The sequence below is a fragment of the Colossoma macropomum genome, unplaced genomic scaffold (genome assembly GCF_904425465.1).
Source record: "Colossoma macropomum unplaced genomic scaffold, Colossoma_macropomum, whole genome shotgun sequence".
Taxonomy (NCBI): domain Eukaryota; kingdom Metazoa; phylum Chordata; class Actinopteri; order Characiformes; family Serrasalmidae; genus Colossoma; species Colossoma macropomum.
Window position 1 is genome coordinate 15,063,409 of NW_023494800.1, and position 15,960 is coordinate 15,079,368.

The 15,960-nt window shown below is 39.0% G+C and overlaps 1 protein-coding gene across 1 annotated transcript in view; it reads left to right on the forward strand.

The window, feature by feature from the left end:
• Positions 1-15,960, forward strand: part of capn5b (calpain 5b) — a 45,473-nt gene that overhangs the window by 12,655 nt on the left and 16,858 nt on the right. Inside the window, exon 3 of the mRNA XM_036588172.1 lies at positions 12,662-12,793. Coding sequence (XP_036444065.1) covers positions 12,662-12,793 — 132 coding nt within the window. The remainder of the gene's footprint in view (positions 1-12,661; positions 12,794-15,960) is intronic.

Genomic DNA, 15,960 nt, shown 5'->3' on the forward strand with positions numbered 1-15,960 from the left:
TATGTCCAAAAGTATCCAGACACCCCTTTTAATTAGTGAATTCAGCCACCAATTGCTGACACACCAATTTAATTATGTAAGTCACCATTAATTGTGCAAAACTCCGAGTCCAGTTTTGCCTAATGTAACCACGCCCAAGGCCAGGCGTCAGCTACAAGAGTGTAAAGCCACCCCAGCACTGGGCTGTGGAGCAGTGGGACTGCCTATTCTGGAATACCTTTGGGATGAGTTGGAGTGGCATTTCTGATCAAGGACTGATCATCACTCATCTCACTGATGTGCTTGTGGCAAGAAATCAAACATCTAGCAGAGCCTGTTACTTAAGCAAAGCAAAGATAAACTCCATACTGATACTCTTGATTTCAGAAGAAATGTTGGATGAGCAGAGGTCTACAAACATTTGGACATATAGTGTATGTAGGCCTGTCGCAATCATTGTATGCAACTATTAAAGTACAAGCCTGAAGTGGCCAAATAGGCTGATTTAGCTATCTTACTTAACACTTTCAATACAATAGCTCCCAAATGATGACGCAGCTCAAGCATCAATAAACATTACTCACAATGCCCTCTAGAGGTGTTATAATATGACATCAGAAATTAGAACTGTCATTATTTTCATTAGAACCCATTACGTCTCAGTGAATGCATGTTCTGTTTTCTTTTATTTAAATGTATTTGTCTCCATTCAACTGATGAAAATGCTTCCATTTCACATTCATTTTTGCATAAACATATGATTGTAAAAGCTAGCAACTGTGGGAAATAATTGCAATCAAGTGGTTATGTAATAACAGTAACCTCACTAATGCTCTTATAGCTGAATGAAATCAGAGGTGTTGGATGAGCAGATGTCTACAAACTTTTGGACATATAGTGTACATGTAGTGTTGCACTCATAGAAATAAAGCGCTAAAGTTCTTTGGACTGATGCCATAGAACAAATACTTTTGGTTTCCTAAAGAACTTTTCAGTGGATGATTCTTTAAGAAAGCTGAAACCACTCAGTGGCAAAGTTCTGTAAAATGCTCTAGAGAATCCTTTTTGGCACTTTTATTTTTAAGAATGTAGCAGAAGAAAGGTTAGGTCGTGTTCATAAAGTAGTGGAAATGAAGCTTGTATGGACTGAATGTGTAATCATGGCCTTTTACTCTCTAAATGATTACTCAGTGTTTATTATGATGGGGTGTTTTATAAGGAGTAGGGCTGCGATGTTTGATGAGGTTGGTGCAATTAATTTTTTCCGTGCCCTTTCGGGTGTAGTCCATTTCTGCCTTCTCTATTAATCTCTCTTTCTCTGTCTCCTCACTTTCTCTTTTGGTTTCCTCTCTTTCTCCCTCTCTTTCTGGTTTTCTCTCTTTTCTCTCTGTCTTTCCCTCTGTTTTCTCTGCTCTCTCTCTTGCTCTTTGTTTTCCTCCTTTCATTTTTCTTTTTCTTCCTCTCTCTCTGTCTATATCTGTCTGTCTCTCACAAGTTCTTTCTGTCTCTCTCTCATTCTGTTTGTCTCTTCCTCCCTCTCTCTGTTTCTCTTTCCCTCTCTCCCTCTTTGTTGTTTCTCTGTCTCTCTCTCTCTCTTTCTCTATCTCTCTCTCTCTTTCTGTTTCACTCTCTCTTTCTCTCTCTCTGTCTTTATTTTCCTCTCTTAATCCCGCTGTCTCTCTTTTTTCTCTCTGTTTTCTCTTTTTCTTTTTCTGTTTCCTCACTTTCTCTCTTTTTGCTCTCTCTTTCCCTCTGTTTGCTCTCTCTCTTCCTCTTTGTTTTACTCCTTTTGTTTTTCTTTTTCTCCATTTCTTTCTCTCTGTCTATATCTGTCTCTCTCTCACACTCTCTTTCTGTTTCTCTCTCATTCTGTTTGTCTCTTCCTCCCTTTCTCTGTTTCTCTTTCCCTCTCTCTCCTTCTTTGTTGTTTCTCCATCTCTCTCTCTCTCTCTCTCTCTCTCTCTCTCTCTCTCTCTCACCTCTCACTTTGTTTTTCTCTTCCTCTCTTTTATTCACTGTTTTCTCTCTTACTCTCTCTCTCTCTCTCTCTCTCTCTCTCTGTGTGTCCACTGCTGCAGTTTTGAATCAGTAAAGACATTGATATGTTGTCTCTTGTTTCTGAGGTATTAAAATGAAATGGCTCCACCGACACATCCTCACTCGGCACTTGATATAAAGAGTATCCACAAATCATGCTTAGCACTATTAAGACCCTTCGCCAAACTCATCTCACCCCCACTCATTTGTCTCTGTCATTCTCTGTCTTCAGTGCCCCCCCTCCCCCCCCCAACTGTCATCTGTCTTTCACTTGTCGGCCGCTGCTCCTGTCCTTCCATCTTTCTGTCTGTGTCTGGCTTCTGTGGCTCTTAACTGTTGCCTGTTGATGAAAGAGACTGAGAGCATATGACATGAGGGCCATTTCTCCTGCAGCTCTGCGGCCCTGTGGCCTGCTGCTGGCTGGGGCCTCTGAAGTCAGCTCTAAATGGCTCTTTGATTGGCCAGGCAGTCTGGCTTGGGTCTTAGAAATGGCCTAGCAACAGCTCTAGAAATCCATCAGTTCATCTGCTAATAGAAATCAGAAAAGCCTCTGAAGTGAAGTGGTTTCGCTTGATTGTATGTGTGCATGTGTATGTGAGTATATTGACTTTATAAGGCATCAGTAACTATGTTTGGAATTTGTCATAGAAAGCACACCTTCAGAGGCAGTGATGCTCAAGTATTAGTGCATAAGAATAAACGGTGGTGATTTAGAATGTCAATACAGGGTAGAGGAGAGGGTCAGTGCACATCTATACGGAGTTATTCTGATGTTGAAACTGTTCTGGCAGTTCAAGGGTGGCATAACAACTTAAGCTGGGCTTACATTACACAATTTTAGCCTAATTTGAACCCCAAATTTGCTCCTTCTGACAAAGTTTTGCAGTCTGAAGTGATTTTCCAGGTCAGAAGTTCAACCAGAAGCGATTTACAGCGTGGGTGATCTGGTAGTGTGAAAGGAGAAATGAGTCACTCCTTAGCCTTCAGATTAGCTGGAGTAGGTGTGGCCAATTGTGAACTAGGCTCTCTAGGAGTACTAGGTTGGAGACCACTGCTGTAGTGCGAGATGGTCAGCGGTGTAATTGAACAAGTGACTCAGACAACAGCCAGTGAGAGAGGTAGGAGAGAGAAAAAAAGGGAAGAGACATGCAGACACAGAGGAGTAGATTGTTGAGTTCAGGCAAATAATCATTTTGGCTATACCTCTATACAGGTCCGGTCCAGTTTAGCTTTGTTTGTGGCATGTGGCAGTAGGAGAGATCTGGGATTATGAGCACTTTATAGCCTAAATATATGTGTGTTGTACCCTCTTTTTCCCTTATCCGTTATCTACAGTGCATGTCCTCATGACAAGATGACAGCAAAGTCTGTTAAAAAAGAACGCTAAATTTGTGATGCTCTCTGTTTTTAGAATCTGTTAGGGTTTTGAAAGTTATGTAGTGTATTCCCAAGACACTGTATATTGTTTTTTTCTTCACTGTGTTGCCTGTCTGTACATTTAGAGTGTACATTCTTATTCGTAATAGGTACTTGCACATAAATAATCCACATAAGACATACTCTTATAATATATAGCTATGCGTAGGCACATATACATATGTATACATGTAACTACCTATATGTAATAAGGATTTTCAAATTCAGTATATAACATATATGGGACATATCACTGCTGTCAGAAGAAAACCTTGTATCTCCATTTTTGTCATAATTTGAAAGTGTTGCCCGTTACAATTGTGTAAATTTCATGATGAATGGACCAAAAGAAACAGGCCAAAGCGACTTGGAAAAAATTCTGGTTCCATTGACTTACATTAAAAATATAGTAGGTTTTTTTCTTCTACTGTAAAGTTACTATTTTGGAGATACAAGGTATTCTTCCGACACCAGCGATATTCTTATTACATACAGTTGTATCCAAAAGTTTGGGCATGCCTGGTCAAAGGAGTGCATTTCTGCACTTTTTCATCCAACATTACTGTATATTTACTGAAATATTTTGGGAAAAGTAAAAAAAAATGTGGCATGTACAAAAGTTTTGGCATATTTAATTTGTTACATTTTTTTCCAATATGCTAAATTCAGCAAATAAATAGAAACTGTGCTCTTAAATCTTCAGAAATTTTACATAATTAAATTTGTTCACTGTAGAGAATTTGTTAACCTATTTTCACATAGAAAATCAGTAAAGTATGTAATTTGTCCAGGAGTGTTCAAACTTTTGCATACATATATACTTTTGCGGCAACTACTAAAGAGTGAAGCTGAAGGGGCAGTGCCCCTCTGATCCTAGCACAAAACTTAAGAGAAATTCATGATAATGAAACTGCATAGAACAAAATAGCTGCTGAACAGTTAGGGATAGCTACAGCAACCAGAAAACTGTGCTGTTTTCTGTATATGCATATTGGAATAGCTGGTTCCTCTGTTTGGTCATAGTCGAAGTTGGTCTTCTACAACAGGTCAATACTCCAAGCACACTGGTATAGCATGAGTTTTAGCTGACTTTGTGTTTTTATTGTGTTTTATATTAGAATTTTGTTCAGTTGAATGGATTCAGAGCACGCTTCTCAAGAACACAGGGCTTTTTTAATTGATTTCTCCATATTGGCTATGTCATATGCTCATTTTACAAGAGTCGGCAGTAGTAGAAAGAAATCATGTTGTCCACTTTGTTCTCTCTTTTTTTTTCGTTCATAGTTTATAAGCACTTTGTTAGTAAATTACAGAAACTAATCAAAGAATTCTGAAATTTACATTGAATCACTTTATTAGCTGATGGAGTTTTGATTCCCTCTGCTATGGCAATAATTACCTTTTTTCTTGTCACTGTAGTTGATCCCTAATGCTGTCAAATATTAAAGTCCCCTTTGTACCTGCAGCTGAACTAAAATGATGCTGTTTATTAGCGCAAAGACGCACAGTGCGCAATCTGGCTGCAAGATAAATCTGAACTAACTTATCTAACTTTTAATAATGTCAATAGAATTATAAAAGTGTATGCTAACAAGAACAAAATAAATTGTTAATATATTTGCCCACAATTCTCCACCAAAATGGATTTTTTTTTCGTTGGACTTGGACATAAGCTCAAAAATGTTTAACCCATATGGGATATATGTGTATGACCTCATGTCCTGATGGTGTTAAAAAGCAAACACAAACCTGGTGTGTGACTATGTGTTGGTTGTCATGATGGGTTTCCATTTACTGCATTTTTTTTTACTACCTGCCTCTCTAGCTTTCTGAAGGAGAGCACTCACAACCACCTTCTCCCACACACATACACACATACACACCCACACATATGAGTCTTTAAAACTGCCCAGCCCCAGGGGAAGGTTGTCCCTTGAATGCCATTTTAGGCTGTGATTAAAAATGTGTGTTCACAGAGGTGGCTGTTCCGCTGAGCTAGTAGGCCTACATGACTGACCTTGAGTCGGCTCAACACCCCCCACATTTATCTCACATACATCCTTATCCACTTTCACGCACACATACACACATACCCAACCACAGCCTGCTTTATATTTCTATACATAAACCCCCTACCAAACCACTACAAATACTTGTATAAAGTTAAATGCAGATCTAAAGCCTCAGTTCCAGTAGACAATGAATGTATAAATATGACCTACCTGCATTTCGTTCCTTTAATCTAGTGGTCAGAATAACTGAGAATGATGTTAGGAGTGTCTTTGTCATCTTACAGGGTGTGTCGTTGTACTGGGAGTGGTGGGCTGCATTTAATGATGTGGCAGAGAAGCAATTACTGCATTGCTTCTTTTTTTCTCTTTCACTCAGTCTCTCTCACTCTCTCTCTCATTCATTCTTATTATCTCCTCAATCGGTATCTGAAATACAAGTGCACTATTGATCGCTAATTCAATGTGAAAGCACTTGAAGTGCTCTGATTTGTTTTTATTACATTGCGGCTGACTTGATCAGATGTGAGAAAGTCCAAAGAACTGACAGAGCTTAAAAAATGCTCAAGTTCATCTCTATTAGTTGTGTAATGATACACATATTTTTAGGTTTGATACGATTTTGGATTTTGGGCACCTCTAAAGTCATAATTTAACCTCTAAATGCCGGCAGGCCTAAAGTTTTATTACACACGTCTGTAGTATGTAATAGGCCTGGGATTTTAAGGGTGTTAAACCATAAAACAATAACCTATGTTGAATAATAAATTGTTAAATACCTTTATGCTTTATTATTATTCGTATTAACACTCTGTGTTTGAGCAGATTGAGAGGATGAGATCAAAAGCAGTTCATTAATAAAAATAATCTCATTGTAAAAATGAATAAGACCTGTGTTATGGTGTGTGAAGCTGTTTTAGCTTGCTTGCTAAGCTAACGCTAGCCTTGAGTGCTAGTGTGGACATAGTGGTGGAGTAAAAGTTGCTTAGCTAACAGCTCCATACACTACAACCTATGTTCATTCATTGAGATTTGAGTTGTTGTCCTCTAAACTCAATTTGCAATATGCCCAAATTAGCTTTTAGTGTGCTAAGCTACCAACACATTTGTACAGTATATCACTGGCTTTTCTTCTTATTCTTATTAAACGCCAGTTTAACCTCTTATTCTCCAGGGTATTTTTTGGTTGTCCATCTGAATTTACATGACCAAATCATAAGGCAAATTATTCAGTAAATGCATGAAATAAATGTAAATTTTAATTTTGTTTATTTTTTTTGTAAAAGCTCCCCTCAAATTAACAGAAAATGTTTCATGATCATACACATATTGCTATATGCTTACAATTTACTGCTGAAAGCCAAAAATCTTAGACGTTCTTTGTATTATTTTATAAAAATTATTTTTACAGAGCAGATCACTGAAGAGACGCCATCTGTTTATAGTTTATAGCCCAGATTTGTGGAAAAATGGGTTGACTTTCAATAGATAAAAAAAATTGTGAGTTCAGCTTCTATTATAAGGGTTTAAAATTACATTACCCATCTATTTGACTGGAAAGAGACAGTTACAGCTCTCATATGACACCCACTTTTTGAATGTAGCTTATGAAATATGAAAGTTATGAAGAATATGACCACCGGTGGTCTCAAGGTTTTGAAGAGGTTAATAGATGAATGTGGAATATAAATTTGGAACTGTAACAATTGCTAAATGCTGCTATCTTTTATCTGTTTAGACGACTGCTAACTGCACAGGTACTGCTAACAACTCAGGACTCTTAACATTGTTAGCTACGTTAGTGCAGGCGTAGGTTCAGACTTAGCACATACTTACTACATGCTACATAGTGAATGAAAGAAATTGGAAGATGCTTAGGAGTAGGGGTGCGGGAAAAAATCGATTCTTAGATGCATCACGATGCGGACATGAACGATTCTGAATCGATTAACAAATTTAAAAAATCAATTTTCTAAATATTTAATTTATAACGTAATGTTGACGGAGCGCAAAAGGCGGAACTTGGAAGTGCGGGAGTGCAGCGCCCGGACAGTCTGTGGCGGCACATAACAAAAACACTACTGGATGAGCGAGAAATCCGACCGGCTCCCTCTGCGTTAAAAGCCAGGTTAGGTCAGGAGTCACAACCCAAATGATAAGAAGAGCCATTTTGTCCTTTCAACAAAAATCAAACCAGCTTGGGAGCCACAGCATCTAATGTCCAGTATGTCTCAGTATGTGATAATGTCCTAGTATAGACTAAACAATATAAACGAGAGCGCACTTACTTTGCTCTGCTTCAAGCTTTAGCCGCTTTCCTCCCCTTTCCCTCAGGAAACTTTTATTCAAAACTAGAGCAGCTTATTGTAAAATGTCTCTCAGCATTCGACTGTTTTACGAGGCTGAAGTCGCTTCTAATTCTCCAGCTTCTTGTTTGAATTTTCCCATTCCACCTTAAATTCTGACTGAGTAGTAAAAGTACCAAGTCACTTTAAATAACAACACTGAGTCACTTAGTCACTTTAAAATGTATATTGTCTCTATATTCAGTGTATATTCTGTGTATATTTTGTGTATATTTAATATATTTCAGTTGGTTTTTCTTGTATTTTTATTTTTACTTATTTACTTTCTGTAGAGTTATTAGCTGAGCCTCAACACAAGCATTTCAATGCATAAATGTCCTGACATGTTGTGCAAATGACAAATAAACTTGAAACTTGAACTCGAAACTTGAGCTCACACAGTGAGAAAATATAAATGCTGTATAGAAAAAAAAAGATGCATCGAGAGGCATCGATAATCGTTTTACAATCGCATCGCAGCCCTCTGAATCGTAATCGAATCGAATTGTGTGGTGCCTAGAGATTCCCACCCCTACTTAGGAGTGTATCTGCAACATAGTTAAAACATTTTGACAGTTTTTGAATGTTCATTTTTCAGTTTTTTGATGCTGTACTGAAACTGTTACATATTTAATCTCTATCATGTATTTAAACTCAATCAATAAGACTAAAATCTGTTTGACATCTGGCCAGCGGATGAACTGGACAGGTGTTTCTGAAGCACTTGACATTTTGTCGTCTGTTGCTTGCAGCCAGCACTGAATCACTGCGTTAAAGATTTTATTTATATTCTTGTCCCCTGTGAACATTGACTCAGCCTCCATGCAAACACAAACAAGACAGCAGTGCTATCATGTCTGGACAAGGGACAGCTAGATAGAAAATCACTCATACAGTGGGAACATACAGCTGTATGAATGTGTGAGTAGACAAAATGGAAAGACAGCACACGGAAAGGCCGCAGTCTCGTGCTGTGTTGGGTTTGTGAGTGGCAGAAAATAGAGGTGTATGTTTTCCAGTGCGTGTACGTGCGTCCACGCGTTTGAGACATCACCACACTTCATCTTCCCACCCTGCGGGAGCGCAATAAAATATATCCTGCCTGTGATGTCCGTGAGTTGTTGAGAGAAGTTGTTGAAACCAATACAGAACCACCTGCTGAGGGCTGGCAAGCTGTTCAGGCAGCAAAGAGAATGGGAAGCTGTGTGTGTGTGTGTGTGTGTGTGTATGTGTGTGTGTGTGTGTTTAGTTTGTGTGTGGGTGCTAGATAGCAACTCCACCATTTTCTAACCTAATCTGCCATCACTGTACCATACAATTGACCATTTGCAAAATAATGAATGACACCAACATCTCTAAGCACTTATTCCTTTGTCAAGTAAAGGAAAAGTAATGACAAAACTCACCCGAACAAACCTGTAGTGAGAACGGCAATGGCAGTAAATTCGAATTATTAGGATAAGAGACATGAAAGTATGTTACTGTAGAATTCTGACTAAGAAAAATTCAGCTGATAAGGTTTTAGATTGAACTCTGTGGAAGACCACAAACATGGTTCAGTGTAAATACTATTAGCAGGTTCTGAGGTAGGATAAACTTTATCTAGTTTACTGTATTTGCTTAGACATATTTTAATGTCATGTCTGGCTATAAATGTCTTTACAGAACAATGCTAAGAGGAGTTCAGTGTTAGCTTTAATGTTAGCTTTAACTCATCTGAAGGGGCAGCTTCAGTCGTTAAACCCCCTCATTATCAGACATGAAAACTTACATCTGCACTAGATGTGCATGTCTGCACTGAACATCTTGTGAAGCCCGTTTATTTTTGAATAATAAAATGTTTCAAATATACTCATCTCTGTACTATGTTTTCATTTGTGCTACTGAACTTTTTAGTCTTTTAGTGATGGATGCTACCTGGTCACCTGAGTTGGAAAGTTGATGGACATAGCAATACTAACTTATAATAATTTTGCAAAATTATTATTCAGTTCATTTCCCAGTACTTAGTAAAATTGTTTTTAGTTCAGCCCGATCCTGCCATCGTCCTACCCTACATATTTTGGTGCTTTTTTATGGATTTTTTCCTTGCCACTGTTGCCATTGACTTGCTCATGAGGGCTTAGACCCGGATTTTTCTGTAAAGCTGCTTTGTGACACCTGTTGTAAAAAGCGCTATATAAATAAACTTCAACTTGACTTGACTTTCCGTGCTGTAAAAGCTAATTAACAAATTACTAAGGTTTAAGTGGGGTTGTAAAAGTCAGAACACTAAAACCGTGCAAAGCAGAGATGATCTAGAACCACAGTTAGGGAACCACTGAATTAAATAGTCTATAATCTCCATTCTTTATGCCCTGAAATGGACTGGCGACCTGTGCGGGGTGTTTCCTGCCTTCCGCCCAATGATAGCTGGGATAGGCTCCAGCGCCCCACCGCGACCCAGAAGGAAGTCGTTTGGATGATGTGCATGTGTGTGTGTGTGTGTATGTGTGTGTATTCTTTATCTTGTAGAATTAAACCTTTAAGGTCAAAATACATAAATAATATCTATTCTGATTGGCTGTCCCTTTCACAAGTCAGAAATAAACAGGGACAGCACATCATTTTCACCTATTTATTTCACTCTAGTTACTCTGCTAAAGGCAGTCTGTAGGAACAACACTTCTTATCATTTCAGCGTGAATGGACAGGGTTACACTGCTGTAGGCTGAACTGGTGGGTCATATATTAATGTGTTCATGAATTTAAGTTTATTGAACAATACATTGTAAAAGTTTAGCAGTATTTGTGAAGTACATTAAATGCTTCAATTTCGTAAAAGTGTGGAAATTGAGATTTTATCTGATACAGCCTTTAAATCAAGCATGAAGTTCACTGTGCTCTACATATTTAAACATGGTGAAACTTGCTGGTGCATTGTGAAAAAAGGCCCATAAGGCAGCAGTTCAGACTCCACTGTAAATGCTTAATCTTTTTCCTGCACTCGTTTGTAGAGTCTCATGGGGGTGAGTGGTGAGAGTAAATGAGCTGTAGCCTGTGAGTGCACACACTCTCCCACACAAACGCACACACCGAGCGTTGCTCTGCTTCCCCTCTCTGTAGCACTCTGACTGGGCTTGGCTCTTGCCTGCTGTCTTCTCGGCTCCTTTAACATCTCTGTTCCTCTGTTTCTCTGTCCCTCTTGGCCTGAGACAGTTCCTGTGGTCAGTGCAGAGGTATGCTGTGCTCTGTCCGAAGTGACGAGAGTCCACTGACATATCGAGGCTGACTGGGTCACGCCGCCTTGTCCAAATTCATAATGCTTATGAAATTAATTAAGGGGTCTGTGCTGTGTCTCAGCCTGAAAGGCTCTTAGCAAATATGTGCCTCAGTTTGCTGCCCGTTTCTTTGGCTGTATGGCAGTAGGGAAAAAATACAAGTATTGGGATTATACTGCTACTATTAATGGTATTGTGAAAAATGTATGTCATGGTAATCATATGTCATATAATTTCTGATGGTTTCAGTATATATGTATCATGGTGTGTGTGTGTGTGTGTGTGTGTGTGTGTATATATATATATAATATGTATGTAACCATTTCACAAAAAAAATTGGGACGCTTGCAGTAATAACTGAAAACAGAAAATATAGTCCTTAATTGAACCAAAACTCAGTTGATTCTCTGAGCCAGAAGAGAGAATTGGGTCCTCTTTAAAGTCTGCTTACACTGTGAACTTGCATTTTCAGCTGCGTCCCTTTCAGGTTGATGTTAACAGAACTGCACTGTTTAAAAAGCTTTTTCCAACTTAATGAGAACATTCTCAAGATCGCAAGATTGTCAAGTACACTCCAGGGTTGTAATGTTCCTCTCAACTTACTTAAAAAATGGAGTTAGAGGCGGGCAGAATATATGATCGTATCATGACGTCACAGTGTACTTTTTGGAGTGTATTGTGGATATTGTCAGTACATAGAAATCACTGATCAACTACATGTTTCAGTGCAAAGAGAGCTTCATAGGCCCCTTAAATTGCCAAGACCTGCCAGCAGGTCCAATGTCTTATCACACACTTCTATAACTTAAGAAAAACTAATCACATTTGTACTGTAGTCCATATAGTTACTAAATAATAAGGCTTAGAATGTAATAAGTCTGCCATTTTAAGGTGTTAACTGGGTTTACTGTAACTCTGTGTGTAAAATGTTGAACAAAATTCATTATACTCAGTGTTAGACATTATTTATTAAATATTACAATACATATCATTGGAAAATGCCCCTGTAGTGCCATATTTAAAAATACTATCAAACACATGATGTTATACTTTTCTTGTTATTTGAAGGCACACAGCAGGTAGACAGTGGTATTGTTGATGTGTTCCTCTAAGCAGCAATGGTTTGTGTACACAAAGTGTATTTGTGATGTTTTGGTGCATTTTTAAAAAACAAGATGTGAAAGTAGTCTTCTTTACTTTCTTGATAGCTGTTGAAAAGTCAGAACTGGTTATGAGGCTAGTGATTGCCTACAGGAGAAGAAGAGAGGAAAATGAGCAGACAAGAACAGTTTCAGCTGAGCTGTAGCCTGTAAATGTCTACTGAGTGTGGACTCCAGCCTGTAGCCACCATCTATTTTCATTCTTGTGCCTCCCTCCTTCATGTGAGAGGAGCTTTGTGGTCTCTATCTCAGTATGTCCATGGACATCCATTTCATGTTCCTTTCCTTCCTTTTATTGTCCTTTTAATCCACAAGAATCCTGGTCTTTGTCAGGTTCTTACCACTCCCTTGTGTTTATCCATGTGAGTTTATTCCTCATTCTTTGTGAGTCCTGCCTACTCGCCCTCTGTTTTCCTAACTGGTCTCTCCTGTTGGTTTCTGTTTCTCTCCACCAGGAGCTGTGTGATGACCCTCACTTGTTTGTGGATGGGATCAGTGCCCATGACCTGCACCAAGGGCAGCTGGGAAACTGCTGGTTTGTGGCAGCGTGCTCCAGTCTGGCCTCGCGGGAGTCTCTCTGGCAGAAGGTAAGTTTGTGTCTCTTCTTATGTTTTAATCGTGAAGCACTAGCTTTGCACGATGTGACCATAGATTTAAATATGTCAGTCTCTGTGTTGAATTCTTTATGATTACAATAAGTACATACCATCATTAATGCAGTAAAAAGTGACAAGTAGTTGAGATGTTACAAGCTAGTTTGAAGAATAAAAATTTGGTTCCAGGCTTCTTCTGGACACCCTCATCATCACCATCACACAGATTTATTAAATTCCATCACCGGCACACTTGATTAGCTAAACTAGGTATTGGATGATAATTACAAATATTACTGTGCTTCCTCAAGGAGAGGTTTGGAAATGGTTAAATAAGAACACTGACGTACATAAAATCACTACTAATTGCATTAAGGTCATTAGCATTAATTCTAATATTAGTGTTTTTATGAGCAAATAAATGCTTACTGTCTAAGTAAAACCTTGTTAAATATTTCAGGAATTTTGCACAGTATTGTACATAATTGGCATGAATGTATTATTCTGCCCATACTGTTGCATGAAAAGACTTTACTTGACTTCTTCTCCTTTATAACTGGTTTAATACTGCATTGATTTGAATGTAACCAGTCAGGGTGCTCTCTGCAGGCAGTGACAAACTGTAGGAGCCAGATGAATGAAATTAACATTAAATCGGTATACCAACAAATAGAAACAAATTTGGGGCAAAAGAGAAAATCAAAAAGTTCAGAAAGCCATAGTGATGATAATAAACATAGTTCTTTACCACCAAAACATTCTACAGGGGTACACATTAACACCGACAGTGTGTGCATACATCTGATTCTGAGAGTTGAGATGGTAAATACCAAATGACTCTTGATTTTTTTTCAGCAGTATATATGTAAATATACACACATGCTTGTGCCTCTATCTTGCTGTGATGTGTGCTGCATTTTCTCCCATGCTCGTGGCCCAGAAATGTGTTTAGGCTTGTGTGCAAATGTAATAATACACAGGCAGAATGCATCTGATGCACCAAACTGATGCAAAGGACTGTGCTCATCAGGCCCACTGAGTCATTTTGATAGCAACAGGCTAGAGTCAATACACTAGACTGTTATTAAACAAAATAAAGAATTAAGATGCTGGTGCTTGGCCCTATAGTCCTATAGTCCTATAGATTAGGGATATGAACACTGGACTGTAAGAAAGAAGATGGTGGTACTGTAAGTACTAATAGCATTTTCTTCGCTAAGAGAAGTTGTTACAAAGATGCATCAGTCATCTGTTGCATGATATTCAAACTACATGACATGACTGAATGTGATTTGTGTTCATGTTTAAGAAAATTAAGTGTACACCCTGTGTATAATGAGTTTGTCCTCTCTACTCCATTAGCAAACTATTCTCTGAGTGTATTTTCCAAGGAGCTGATAATCATTCATAGAAGACTATTGGAGCCCTCTAGCTCTTCATCCTCCCCCAGGGAGTGAGAAGCTTCCCACTGCCAGTGGTGCATTTCCTTTTCTCTACAAACCCACGCAGACCCGGTCAGGCCGTCTCTCAGGGCTTCCCTGTAGTGCTGCTGCTGCTGCTGCTGCTGCTCTGCTCCCCCTGCAGTTTGTTTTCCTGACAGGGTCAGGCATTGATAAATGGGGGACAATGTGCCACTGTCCATGACCTCGTGTCTCTTCTCTCCTCAGAGTTTGCCTGAAAAGAATGATACTTTAATACATATTGCACAGAGGAATTTTCACAAAAGAATATCTTAGAACACTTATATCACTAATTCAATAAACCAGATGATTACCTCTATCTTGATTCAGTGTCCAAAGTGTCCAGAGCTGGATAGAGTTGCTGCACTGGAAAAAGTACAACTGCCTATAGTACAACTGCACCCTCAGTACCATGTTAAAATATTTCATATATTACTTGAAGCAATCAACCAGAGCAGAGCTTAAAAAAACTGCAAACACAGAAAGAAAAGGTTTGGTCAACCATGCTCTCTGTCACTTACTTACTCAAAGACCTCTAACTCTATGGAGCACTCAATGGCCTCTGCACTGCAGCCCTCTGCAAAAGTAAATATGACGTACATGATTTAGCCATTGCAGCTATCATCTCTCCAGACACCTGTCAGCCTTGTATCACTGAATGGGTTTATCCACACCGTCCAGGAGCTGGTGCCTCATCAAGAGTGTGAGCTCTGGTGTCCAGAGCTGGGAGACACCCCTTGTCAGTCAATCGAGGGGGGGGTGTCCATTCCAGTAGATGAAGTGCAAGGCCTGCTGGGAGGAATCCAGGCAGTAGACATCCTTCTTGGGTTGCAAGTGATGCACTCTGTGCTGCCTCTTTTGGCCACAGTATTGCAAAGACTGCACATCACCTCTGTCAGCTCTGGGTCAGAATGGACTGTCAGCTCAAGTCATGGTGGGAGGAGGGGCTACTTCTTTTTTGGGTGCCAAAAATATGGTTAATTGAGTTGCCGCAGTAACAGTAACTGGTGATTGTAAGTGGTGATTGTAAGAACACATAAAAAAAAACTTTAAAAAGTAAAAAAAAAAGAAGCCCAAAACATTATTCATTTATTCATATGTTGTAAACCATAACAAGGCAGCAATATTCCCATTTGTAAACATAACTGGCCTTTTAGACAATGGGTGACGTGATATTGTAGATGAACGTCCCTTTTTTAGGACCTAACATAGATCAGATTGCTTTAGAAATGCAGCTGTGCTCATTAAATGCACTCTACGTTGTAGGCAGATATCACGCCTGTACAAAGAGCTTGTGTGACATTTACAATTCCGTTCTTTCGTTCTAGATTAATTGCACCATTTAGCCTAATTAAAGATGACAGTACACCATAACCAAAACTTTCACTGAACTGCACTTGATTATGTTGTGTTATTTGACGAAGATTAAGACTCATCTTGCGTAGTGTCACTGTGTTTTCTCCTGCATCAACTTCAGTGTAAGGGACAATTGGAAAATCACAGTGCAAAGATGTAAAGGAAAGGAAAAAACTGTTACCAGCACAGATCTACATGAATGTGAGGCACCAAAAGCTGTTTGAGTGCTAGTAGCGCCCCCTTGTGGAGAATCCTCAGCCAGCGTGAGGGTGTGAGTGACTGGGCCCAAATCAGCTGCAAATCGTAGACATTTTGCCCATGTTTTAGACACAAAACTGGAACACA